The following is a 12,471-nucleotide window of genomic DNA, read 5'->3' on the forward strand; positions in this document are numbered from 1 at the left end:
TGGTGTTGACACCTTAGCTCGTTTGTACATCAAGGAAGTGGTGTCTAAACATGGAGTTCCAGTTTCTATCATCTCCGATCGAGATTCCCGGTATAACTCGAATTTATGGAGGGCCTTTCATCGTGCAATGGGTACGCGACTAAATATGAGCACGGCGTTTCATCCTCAAACGGATGGGCAAACCGAAAGAACAATACAAACGCTTGAAGATACGTTAAGGGCGTGTGCCATTGATTTTAGTGGGAGTTGGGAAGATCACTTGCCTTTGGGGAATTTTCATACAACAATAGTTATCATGCCACAATCCAAATGGCGCCTTTTAGAGCTTTATATGGTAGGGTTTGCCGATCTCCCCTAGCTTGGGCGGAGATTGGTGAAAGCCAACTCATTGGACCGGAGATTGTGGTGGAAACAACAAAGGTGATCTACCAAATCAAGGAGAGATTGCAATTGGCCCGTGAAAGACAAAAGAAGTATGCCGATGTGAGGCGGCGACCGCTAGAGTTTGAAGCGGGGGATTATGTATTGTTGAAGGTGTCGCCATGGAAGGGTGTTATCCGTTTTGTGAAGAGAGGCAAACTCGGGCCAAGGTATATCGGTCCTTTTAAGATTATTGAACGTGTTGGGAAAGTTGCTTATCGGTTGGAATTGCCACAAAAACTTGGGGGAGCACATGATGTCTTCCACATTTGCAACCTACGCAAATGCTTGGCGGACCCGACACAACATGTGCCTATGAATGAAATTCGGGTGGATAAGAATTTAAATTTTGTGGAGGAGCCGGTAGAGATCTTGGACCATCAAACCAAGAAGCTCAAGAACAAGCGTTATACCATTGTTAAGGTTAGATGGAATGCTAGACGCAGAGCCGAGATCACTTGGGAGCGTGAGGATCATATGAAGTCCAAGTACCCGGATTTGTTTAATAATTAGTGTTTTGTTAGATTTCGGGATGAAATCCTTTTATCGAGGGAATAATGTAACATCCATGAATTTTGACCGTTGACTTTAAGTGTAATGTTATGAATTATAGTAGTTAATGATATCTTTAAATCCATCTTGTGGTTAAATGACTAATTGTATACTCAATGAGCCGGTTGACGGTGTGCTAGATGTTATTTCGTGGGTTTTGAACTAATTAGTTATGTTGACGGGTCAACCCATGGATCAAAGTCTTGACCCATGACCCACCTTAGTCAACCCAACCCCCACCCACCTTATCCTTTCCTTCCCTTATTCTTCTTATCTCTCTCTCTTCTTTACTCCCAAGAACACACTCTCCTTTCACTCTCTCTCTAATTTAATTCATAGTTCATGGAAATTCAAGCTTAGTTAATGCAAGAATAATAAATCTTATCACCATTTTAACTTCATATCAAAAACTTGGGTTCCAAAGTGCAAGAAATGACCTCATTTGAGTCAAAATTCGGGTTTGAGGATTTGTGAAGCTTTTGGTAAGTAAATTCTACTCTATGACCTTCACTTCATGTTAGTAAATGTATCTCTAGTTGTGCCAAAACATTTTCGGGTCACAAATCGGGCCAAAAGTCGAATTAGGGTTTGTCTAGGGTTAGTAATGGGTTAAACCGAATTTGAGCTTGAGTTTGGTGTTTTGAAGAAAGATTTTGAAGTGGGTTTGGGTTATTCATGTGTAAACATGCTTAATTATCCTTCATATTGAGTTTTGATGCATCACAAATCGATTTTGGGTGTCAAAAATGAGTTATGGGTTAGTTTTGGTATGTTTAGGTCGAAATGGTGTTGCTGGTGCTGAACTGGGTGAGCTGCTGCGCAGCTAGTTAAGCTGCCCCGCAGCTTCACGAGTCTGTTTTTCAGCTGCGGCGCAACGATAAGTTGCGGCGCAGTTGGGGGCTTCAATCACTTAACTTTTTCCTAGCTTTAGTTCTAACATCCTAGGATCGTCCTGACCTTTCCGGAATGTACTCTTATGACCTTATTGGTGCCCTACACATGACAAACGAGTCGTTTAAAGTTGGGTGTCCTCTTTGGAACCTAATTCAAGACATTAACATAAACTAAATAAACATATAACTTATGTTTGAGAATGAGGCGACCTTGGGGCGACTTCATTTTGGTTACAAACTATTACATGACCTCCCTAACGACCATGTTGGGTCCCGAAAGTCTTTCAAAGCCATAAACCAAAGCTAAAACCTAGTTAGAGAATCGTCTTTGGTGAATAATGCATGTCTTGTATACATTACTAGGTTGTGGACGCGTGGAGCACTATAATCACTTATAATCTCATCTTAATTCGATATTATCCTCTTTTGCCAATCAAGGTGAGTTCGTATCTCCCTACTCTATTGAGATTCGGGCTGAAAAGTGTACATTGTGTGTTTATTTGTTTGAATTAGTTGTTTGTTGATTGAATGATGATTGATGGATGAATTATTGAATTGTTTTGTGTATGTTGGTATTGAGAAAGGTTATATTTAGGTTAGATGTACATACATGGAAGTCGACTTCGCTTTCAAAAGGTTTGAGATGTGGAGGGTTAGCCGCTGGTACACCCTGTATACAAACATCGAGGACTCTTTGAAAGCAAGCCCTCTCAAGTGTATGTATGTATAGTTTGATCATATTGTTGGTTATTGGATGTTGGATTGATGGATTGTTGGGCTTGCATTGTGTTGGTTGCTTTGAGATGATTTGGTTGTCTGTTGAGACAAATGTTTTATCCAGGTATAGACGTATACACTGGTGTTGGTCATCCGGGTTTATAGACGTATATTCGCCGACGTTTTTGAGATGTCACATTGGTCATGGTGATGACCTGTGAGTATCGTTGCATAGATGGCATGATGGCCATACATATTATATGTATTTTGGTTTGGCATACATATCATTCACATCATGGCATTGACATTGCATTGATTGTTCTTATACGTTTGTTATATAGTGATGCATTGGTTGGATGACGTGTAAGACTACTTGTATGTGATGATTGTTCTTGTTTTTGATATGTGGTTATGGTCGGTGGTTCATCTTGGGCCACCACTACGAACTCACCAACCTCGTGTTGACTTGTAGAACACTTTTCAGGTAATCAGGTGGTTCAAGGATGTGATGCATGATCTGGTGTAGCTTTTGGATTCGGGCATGGACTTTATGGATCAAGGATTCATTCGCGCACTTTTGGATTAATGCTTAGGATCGATAGCCATCTCTAGAATTCTCTTTTGTAAACTTTGATGGTCATTTGCTCCTTGTGCATTGTTTGAATATTTGACTTGTTGTGGATTCACCGAATTCATTAATGTCATTTAGTTGCCTACGATAATCCTTCCTTGTGCTATATGATTTCCGTAATATTTTGAGCCCTAGCTCGGGGTGTTACACAATCATCTTGTCCATAAACACACCTTCATAACAACACAAAATATGTGAAACCATGTAGTCAATCAACAAATAAAAAGATACCAACCAATAACTAAATCACATTACCATATCCTCTATGGTTTTATACCAACTTATCTAAATACCCAACATGATACCATGGGTCTTAATTCTTGCAACTCTACACAAATACACAATATATATAAATCTATCCATTCAAACAACTAACTAATATTTCATTCACATCAAAATCATATTGCCATACCCCGTATGGTCTTTATCTCATCATCTAAATACGTCATATAGATTCTACCATCATTATGTAATTGAACCAACATGTGAATAGTCATATATAAAAGTACTCACCTCTATGATGAACTACCAAATCCATGATGACCGAAAGAACACACATTATTGCTTTAACCTTCATTTGAGATGGAAATTAGCTAGATGATGACATGCAATCACATACTCAACTCTTTTCTCTCTTTCTCTTCTTTATGCTTGAACCAAACACCCCCAAATAAATTGGATTCTAAGAACCCTAATTTCTCAAAGAACAATTAATCACACCATACTTCAAGAATTATTAACTAGATGGAAATATGAACAAAACTAATTTTTCTTTCTTTCTTTCTTCTAATTTCCAGCCCTATACACACTTCTCTTCCAAGCCTCAATTCAATTTGCGAGAATAACTTGAATGATTTAGATGGACAAAGAGATTTACAAGAAAAGACAAGATTGAAAATGGAGGATGAAGGTGAATATAGTTGTTGTAATGAAAATGGTGACTCACAAAAGAAAATGGGTTGGCACATCTCCTGCTAGCCACGTTTTCTTCCAAATAATAAGTGGTATTATATCTGCTTAAAGTTCCAACTAAAATAACCTCATTTCTTGAATTTAAATATTAGGAAATCATTTTAAAGGCAAAACTATAATAAAACTATTATATTTATAATTTAAAATATTTAGGGTGTTATAGGTAGGGGGTGTTGTTCCATTATTAAGTAGTATACTTAGAGTTTTTTTAGAAAAAGTCGATTAAAAAAATCCGGTTTCATACCCGGTCAAACTCGAGCATGACTAAGACCGGTTCAGATACTGGAAAATCCGACGGTTTGACCTTGATATGGTAACCTTATTTTCGGACCAGGTAAAGATAGGGTTTTAAAAGCAAAAATCGGAAAAAGCTAGACTAAAAACTGTTCCACATTGAGCAAAGATCTATTGGAAAAGTGTTACGTATGGTCAAACCTAGCTCTAGTCCCGTTGACTAATAAACAGTTCGAGTCAGGTTCAGTTCGGACAAAACCCAGTTTTTAGGCACGACTAGTTTTATATGATATTGAATGTTGATTATATGGATTAATCATAAATCAACTAGTACCACCATCATGGCATCATGTCATCATGAGTCCATGAGTGAAGTACAAATCACATGCTCAAATTTTGTCAAAAGAAGTAAATAGAAATTATATCTTGTGATTTCTGTGTAAGATTGGTAAACTTTTATCCATTTCTTTTATACCAATGAAAATACAATGAAAACCCAATTCATGAAAAGACAAAACTTTTAAATTATGTATTATGTAAATTTGTAGTTATGATTATGAACTAGTTTATAACTTGTGCACTATCGCAGATATATGTTTTCTTTAAGGCTAATAGTCTAACACCAATTATATCATCATTCATCACCAGAAACCCAAAACTCATCGCAACCAAACGAAAAGTTTATAAAAACCAACAATCATAAAAGGAAAAAAAAACAAAATGTCAAAAACAACACCAAAAACCAAACACATGTTGATACAAGATCCATGACAAGATATGATGCCTTTGAATGATAAAGATGTTGAACCGCGCCCGCATAATCTGGTCTCATCCATGCAGCAAAGGTTCGAAGCTTGTTCGCCTGCATGTGGAGACTCGTGGAAAAGTGAGTTAACGATATGTGTCACATTGCAAGGTACTAGTATGGGTAACAATGCGGTACCGAAGATTCAGGGATTTCAATCATCATACCTTTTCTTTCCAAAATAATTCAACAAATTAAGTACCTAATAAGCAAGCTTTTTGTTGGACATGATCAAGATGGTGTTTTTATTGATGTCCACCCACGTCCCAAAAGACATGAAGAGATTTTGGTTCACGGGTGGCGGGTCAAAAACCTTGTACAATTTAAAGTTCAAATTAAGTTCAAATTAAACAAATCATTTGAGGAGCAAGAATTGACTAAAAAATGGTCCGTTATCAAAATTTTAAGATAGCTTGGGCCCTTAAGTTAATTGGGTCTCGTTTTTATGTGTATAGTGTTGAGCTAACCCAAAAAAATGTAGTGTTGACCCATTTAATTCAGTTTAATTAAGCAGGATTTCAATTCATAATAATTTTGACTTTGAGAGACTACTTGAAATGAGTTATATTTTGACCATTTAATAAGTTGTCATTAAAATAAAAGTCTAGTACGATAATAAGGATAGACTATAAATATAGTAATAATAATTAGGGAAATGCTAAATACAGGTTGTGTTTAATGTGTATAAAAAAACTTGTACTTTTCATATTAAAAGTCCGTCCCTGATTTTCATGGTAAATGTACAAACAATTTATGCACCTTAAATACAGCCCTAAGGCTGGATTTAGCAAACCCTAATAGTTATAGTAATATTATCCGACAAGAATTTCGAATGATTAAACAATGACAGTTAAAGTGACAATCAAAATAGTAAATATGTTTTATTCGCTTCATATATATAACAACACGGATACAAACCATTATTCATGAACTGAAAAGTAAAAGTTGATCAAGGATCGACATCAACATTATGCGATCATTTAAATTAAAGGGTTTAATTAATTAGAACTTGGCCTGAATTTTAGTAACGACATCGACGTCAACTTGAAAGGCCTTGGCAAGAATATTTGCATCGATATCGGGGTTTGATCCAAACACAGCATTTGCGATGGTAATGACCCCCGGATTTTGGCTACTCAAAGCAGCAATAGCAACGGCATTGGCATGTTCGTCGATGTTTGCTTGGAAGTGAATTAAACCTTGTGGGAACACGAAAACGTCGCCCACTTCAAGTACTTTTGTGAAGAGGGTGTTATCCGGGTTAGAAGTGACAAACCCTACTAGTAGTCTACCTTCAATTACAGTCAAGATTTCAGTGGCTCGAGGGTGCGTGTGTGGAGCGTTAATGCCTAATGGTGCGTAGTCAATACGAACCATGGAAATGCCTAAAGTGTTCAATCCTGCTAACTGTGCTACAAACACTTGAGTCACATTAGACCCGACATCGTTGTACGTATTTCCCATCATGTTGAGCCCTCTAAAAAAGAAATCATCTGCTTTCACAAGCTTTGGATCTTTGCAAACCACGCCGTTCACGAAAACTATATATGAAAATTAAATGGAAATAATTGAGAACTTTAATTAATTAGATTCATATAAAAACTATAAGTACTTTCAAATGACGAATGTTAAAGCATTTCTTGGTATTCATTTCTTGTTAATAATAGCTCTTATGGTTGTTAGAACTGTCATTATATATCATTTTCATTATTTCAGAGTAATATAACATTTTACCTTCACTATTTGGATCTGCCACACAGAAGTCCTGGAGTTGACTAGGGTCTGTAGCAAAAATGAACGAAAAAGTTGCTGAGAATAAGAGACCGAGTAAAAGCAAATGAGACGCCATTACTTAGAAGCCGAAAACTTGTTTTTGCTTCAATGAAGTTTAATTAGAAATCTATGAAAAAACTAGATAGCTTCGTTCTCCTTTTATAGTTGAAACATCTAGTATATGTTGTCTCACAACCATTAATATAAAATTAATTTGCGGAAATAGTAAAACAACTACGATGTCATTAGGTACTTAATTTAGCTAGTCAAATTTCATTTCATATCTTAAAATAAAAAAATAAAAAATATATATATAAAAAAAAACAAAGCAAAACAAAAGTACTAGAAGCCTACGGCAGGCGATTCATTTCATTAACTTTGATTATTTCTTGTAGCTAGTAAGTTAATTTACTTGGTGCGTCAAAATGTTATTCTAGCATTGAATTGTTCTAAAGGTTTTATTTTCAAAACCAAATTCGACACGTAAAATCATGAATTAAAAAGAAGATCAATCTCAGCACTACTAGCTAACAGATGCATCATTAATCCCAGATTTATTATCGACGAAGACTTAACTAAAAGTAAAACATTTTTATAAATTTGGTTTACTGATATTGTATAAATTTTACTCGTACTATATTGCATGTCTAGAAAAAAAATATATATGAATAAAAAAATTTGAGAGGGCAAGTCGCATGAATTTCCTCATATTTTTGTGTCTTAATCGGATATCTTGAGTATATACTTTAACTTGACTCACTAAAGTTTAATCATATAATTAAAGGCTATATATAATATAAAATTAAATCAATGACCAATCAATGTAACTAGTAATAAACATATAAGAACAGTTAAAGCGCATGCTAATATGAAATCACTCATCGTACACAAATCAATAATTTTAATAGTAAGCAACTAAATTCATGCATTATAAAGTAAAAATCTAAAATAAAAAATAAAAAAAACTAACAACTATATATGAAATAAAATAAACAACAAAGTTGGAAAGAAGACTTTAATTAAAACTTCAAAAGACTTTTGTGATTTACCAAATCAAAATCAGTACGTAATTAATTTTAAAACAAGGATCGATCGAGCTTGTAGATTTTGTAGTTTTAGATGTTTAGTATGAATATGAATATGTATTACACTTCGATCATTTGGATCCGAATTTGCCAAGTTACTTATTCTATTCAATGGCAATTTCAATATATGTGAAAGGGCTAATAATAATGCGAAAACAATTTTAACAGCGAACTCAATGCGCTAGCGATGCATTGAGCTATATATGTCACTTAGGCGGACTTGCAGATCGATTTTGGCTAGCTAGCTAGATCTACTAGCTATCCGTCGCAAAGTATAGTGAATTAGTGACATCTAACAATACGTCGCAAGACATGTGTTAACTCACGTCAAGTCGCGCGGTATGAACTAAGCTTGTCAAGTCGCTACTAATAAAGTGGACAAGTGGTGATATTTTGCTACATGTTTTTTAGATTAAGACATTATGAGGGAGTGAGGGAGATTTTAGATTAAGACATTATGAGGGAGTGAGGGAGATGGGAGGGAGCTCGCGAGCTTGAAGGGGATTCGGTCTTCACTGCAGCGAGCTAGATGAAGGACGGCTGGAGGTGAGCGAGACCGGAGTTCGCTAAAGGTTGGGGGAGAGATGGGGAAAAAGGACCGAAAGTGTAAACTTTTCTAACCGTTGTAGGGACGAAAAATGTAACTTTGAACGCACTAGGGACCATTTATGTAAATCTACTGAAACTTTTGTTTTCAATAAGGAAAATGATAAATCCTCTTAACCAAATAGTATAATAATCCTCTTAATACATTAAGAAGGTGACATGTGGTATCCACTAATTCTCTTTTCTAATCTTGCCTCCTGATTTTTTCATATGTCATCATTCCATAGTTAAGAGGATTATTAGGCTATTTAGTTAGGAGGATTAATCATTTTCCTAGGAAATACCCCAACCCAACTTCATGCTTTCATATTGATATACCTTCTCTTTTTATATTTTTTCAATAATAATACATCAAAAGGTTAAAAATATATGATATATTAGATATTAGATAAAATAAAATATTAATAATAATAATTATTGATGTCTTAGTATAAGTTGCACAATAAGGTTAAAAGTTTTTTTTTCTTTTTTTTAATCTTGTGTTTAAAATTTAAAAAAATTTAAAAAATTATTATGAATAACTTGAATTTATATTCATTTTTTTTTTTGTGAATAGCTTAAATTATTATGAATAACTTGAAAAAAAAGTTTTTTTAAAATTCAGTTTAAAATTTAAAAAGGTTAAAAAATTATTATCAATAATTAGAAGGGTTAATTATGCAAAGTTTATAATGTTTAGGATTAATTAGGAAAATTTGAAAGAAAAAAGATTAGAAAAAAAGTTGAAATGAAATGAAACGATTTGATTAGGTAATTTGAGGAAAATGAGAGATGAGGATATATCACTGCCTCTCTCCTTAAAACAATTTCTTTGATATTACGACCACGAGAATGATTAATTAAAAACTGTGTTTTTTTATGTGAACGCATTAATCCGATATTACGAAATCATCATTACGTTACTAAATTATATGTACCTAGCTAGCTATACTATGCTGGTTATAATGATATTACCGTACCGAAAGAAATAAAAACTCCCATCCATGATATCCCACTGAAAGGAATGTTGCCATTCTGGAGGAGCAGTTGATTTAGCAATTTTTAGTCTTCAATTTTATAGTTGGATTTCGAATTGAATTGACGACAATCTTCCAAAAATTCAATAACACTATTTGTTCGAGTTTCGTTTTAGTAGTTTCATTTTTACTGTTGTGTAATTTATATCTTGTTTTAATAAATTACTAAAATAAGACATTCTAGTGTTAGTGATCATCATCAAATTTATGGTCCAAAAGTTTCAATGTATTCCTTCCATTGAATGCTAGCAAAGATTGCATTTTGTAACAAATACACATTTTTTCAAAACAAAAAATACACATTAATTGAAAATAGAATCCTCAAGACACCCAATAAATACGGTGTTTCATAAAACTTGGTTCTGATTTTTAGACCCAATATCTAATTAGATCATGTTTTAGACATCGTATCTTCCAAGTCAAACCCCAAATTTAGTCATGGTTAAATCCAAACCAACAATAGTTTTTGTTATTTTCATGTTCATGGTGGTGGTATCTCAGGCTCATGTTTTTGACATCACAAAGTTTGGCGCAAAGCCTGGTTCCGAAATTAGCAAGGTAAAATTTAACTTAAGAACAACGCCATTAATTACATTATATTCGTGGTAAGCTAGAATTATCGATAGCTAGTTAGCTTAATTATTCCTTTGTATGGTTTTATTGTAATCAATTTCTAGCCTCTATGCGATGCTTGGAGAGCGGCATGTGGTACGCCTGCACCAAGCAAATTGCTCATTCCAAAAGGCCAGTTTTGCTTGAATGTCATTGAGTTTAAGGGACCTTGCAAAGCTAGAGTTGAGGTTCAAATCGATGCACTTTTGATCGGTCCCAAGGACCCTAAGGTCATTCCTAAAGGAAAGCAATGGATTACGTTTAGTTACATCAATGGCCTGACCGTATCAGGTATATATTCAAAAAATGGTCGTTTTTATTTTTATCTGACCATTTATACGATCAGATAAATAAATTCTAGAATATATTGACACGACGAATATATATATATATCATAATCATCGTGATTGTGATATTGTTTCAGGTTGTGGTACGTTAGATGGCATTGGAGGAGCCATGGCATGGCCATCAAATAATCCAAAGAAAAACGCTCACCACAAAAAACCGTGTGGCCTTCAGTATGTATGTGTATATATATAACTCTGCAAAGAGGCAGGATCACACAAAAACCTCAAAAGGTTGGAGAATTGAATGAGAGATTCAGTAAGAAATGCACAATAAAACGCATAGATGCACATGTATTCCAAAAACACACGGTGGCCAGTATACCATGATTTTGGTCATATGTGCAATCTATGCGTTTTGTCGTCCATCTGTTACTGAATCTTACATTGATACCCTTTTAAGGTTCTTGGGTGATCCTGAATCTACATTTTATATGCAATTTTCTGTACATATAACTATGAACAAACTTGTGTGACAATATTTATATGGTCTAATGTGGCAGAATCTTAGCTTCAACTTCATCCAGAATGCTTTGATTACCGGAATAACTTCAAAAGACAGTAAAAATTTCCATGTCAACGTGATGTCGTGTACAAACGTAATGTTTGACAAGTTTCATATATTGGCTCCAGCAGAGAGCCCTAACACGGATGGAATCCACCTTGGATGGTCAAAACACATTACTATTAGGAATTCCATAATTAGAACCGGTGATGATTGTATCTCGATTGGTGATGGATGTGAGAACTTGCACATTGAGGGAGTGAAATGCGGTCCGGGCCATGGTATAAGTGTTGGAAGCTTGGGTAGAAACCCGGGTGAGAAACCAGTGAAAGGGGTTTTTGTGAAAAACTGTGTATTTACATGTACACAAAACGGTGTCCGGATCAAAACATGGCCTGATTCTCTTCCTGGAGAGGTTGCAGATATGCATTTTGAACATCTTCAAATGGATAAAGTTGAAAACCCAATTATCATTGAACAGGATTATTGCCCTCATGGCGCATGCTCAAAAAGCGTACGTAATTAAACATATTCGAGTGTTTTTTTACATAGATTTAGTTGGGTAATAGTAAATTAATTAACCTAAAAGAAGCGTCTAAAAATCAGCCCAAAACCTTTAACACATGACAAGTGTATTTCACTAATTCCCTCTTCTGATCCCTTCTTTTGATCTTTGTACTATACAGAAACCATCGTTGGTTAAGGTTCACAATATATTCATCAAGGACATCAAGGGAACCGCGACTACACCAACAGTTGTAAAGCTTAGATGCAGCAAAGCAAATAATGGTTGCGAGAATGTGAGGATTCACGACATTCATCTAACGTATCATGGTCCTCACGGGCCTGCGCGTCAAGAATGTTGCAACGTTAAGCCAATTTACTCTGGATCATTGGTGCCTCCTGGTTGTGCACGGAGTTGATTGATTCTATACGCGCGTAAATTCGTAAAATAACTTCCAATGCTCTCCGGTTTCATGATTTTGTAACTATATACCACTTTGGATCATGGTGATTGTTAGTTCATTTCATGTTTTAGGATCAATCTGGTTTGGATCATCGGCAAAATGGTTGTTAAATTTTTGATATTATTTTCTAATTATTTGTAGAATGTAGATATATGTATAAACTATTTGATTCAATTCATGAAACAAGTGCTAGTGATAGTTAAGGAGAAACTTAATTATTTGTTCACTCAATCCTTTGAATTCACAATTTTATATCATTGTTTATACAAATCTCCTACTATACTTTCCATTAGAAGATGTTACTAGCTCATCTTCTAATGATAACATCTTGCTTATCT

The 12,471-nt window shown here is 34.9% G+C and overlaps 2 protein-coding genes across 3 annotated transcripts; one reads left to right on the top strand and one right to left on the bottom strand.

Annotated features, from left to right (window-relative positions):
* Positions 1 to 6,226: 6,226 nt before the first annotated feature.
* LOC122600103 (putative germin-like protein 2-2) lies at positions 6,227 to 7,073 on the bottom strand. 2 transcript variants are annotated; one of them, XM_043772761.1, is made up of 2 exons: positions 6,959 to 7,073; positions 6,227 to 6,765 (listed from the first exon to the last, which is right to left on the bottom strand). In XM_043772761.1, the coding sequence occupies exons 1-2, from the start codon at positions 7,071 to 7,073 to the stop codon at positions 6,227 to 6,229; spliced, it is 654 nt and encodes a 217-aa protein (XP_043628696.1). The 2 variants fall into 2 exon arrangements, with proteins under 2 accessions (XP_043628696.1, XP_043628697.1); XM_043772762.1 differs by having other exon boundaries at positions 6,227 to 6,701; positions 6,952 to 7,019.
* Positions 7,074 to 10,142: 3,069 nt separating this feature from the next.
* Positions 10,143 to 12,226, top strand: LOC122601525 (exopolygalacturonase-like). The gene is made up of 5 exons (XM_043774278.1): positions 10,143 to 10,262; positions 10,382 to 10,607; positions 10,678 to 10,838; positions 11,164 to 11,679; positions 11,852 to 12,226. Exons 1-5 carry the CDS (start codon positions 10,143 to 10,145, stop codon positions 12,086 to 12,088), a joined length of 1,260 nt encoding a protein of 419 aa, XP_043630213.1. The 3' UTR covers positions 12,089 to 12,226.
* The last annotated feature ends 245 nt before the right edge of the window (positions 12,227 to 12,471 follow it).

This window comes from Erigeron canadensis, chromosome 5 (genome assembly GCF_010389155.1).
Source record: "Erigeron canadensis isolate Cc75 chromosome 5, C_canadensis_v1, whole genome shotgun sequence".
In the NCBI taxonomy this organism is placed as follows: domain Eukaryota; kingdom Viridiplantae; phylum Streptophyta; class Magnoliopsida; order Asterales; family Asteraceae; genus Erigeron; species Erigeron canadensis.

Coding starts and splice junctions, on each gene's coding strand:
- LOC122600103 (XM_043772761.1), bottom strand. CDS start 7,073: ATGGCGTCTCATTTGCTTTTACTCGGTCTCTTATTCTCAGCAACTTTT. Junction 6,766..6,958: donor GGCAGATCCAAATAGTGAAG/GTAAAATGTTAT, acceptor TTTCATATATAG/TTTTCGTGAACGGCGTGGTT.
- LOC122601525 (XM_043774278.1), top strand. CDS start 10,143: ATGGTTAAATCCAAACCAACAATAGTTTTTGTTATTTTCATGTTCATG. Junction 10,263..10,381: donor CTGGTTCCGAAATTAGCAAG/GTAAAATTTAAC, acceptor ATCAATTTCTAG/CCTCTATGCGATGCTTGGAG. Junction 11,680..11,851: donor ATGGCGCATGCTCAAAAAGC/GTACGTAATTAA, acceptor TGTACTATACAG/AAACCATCGTTGGTTAAGGT.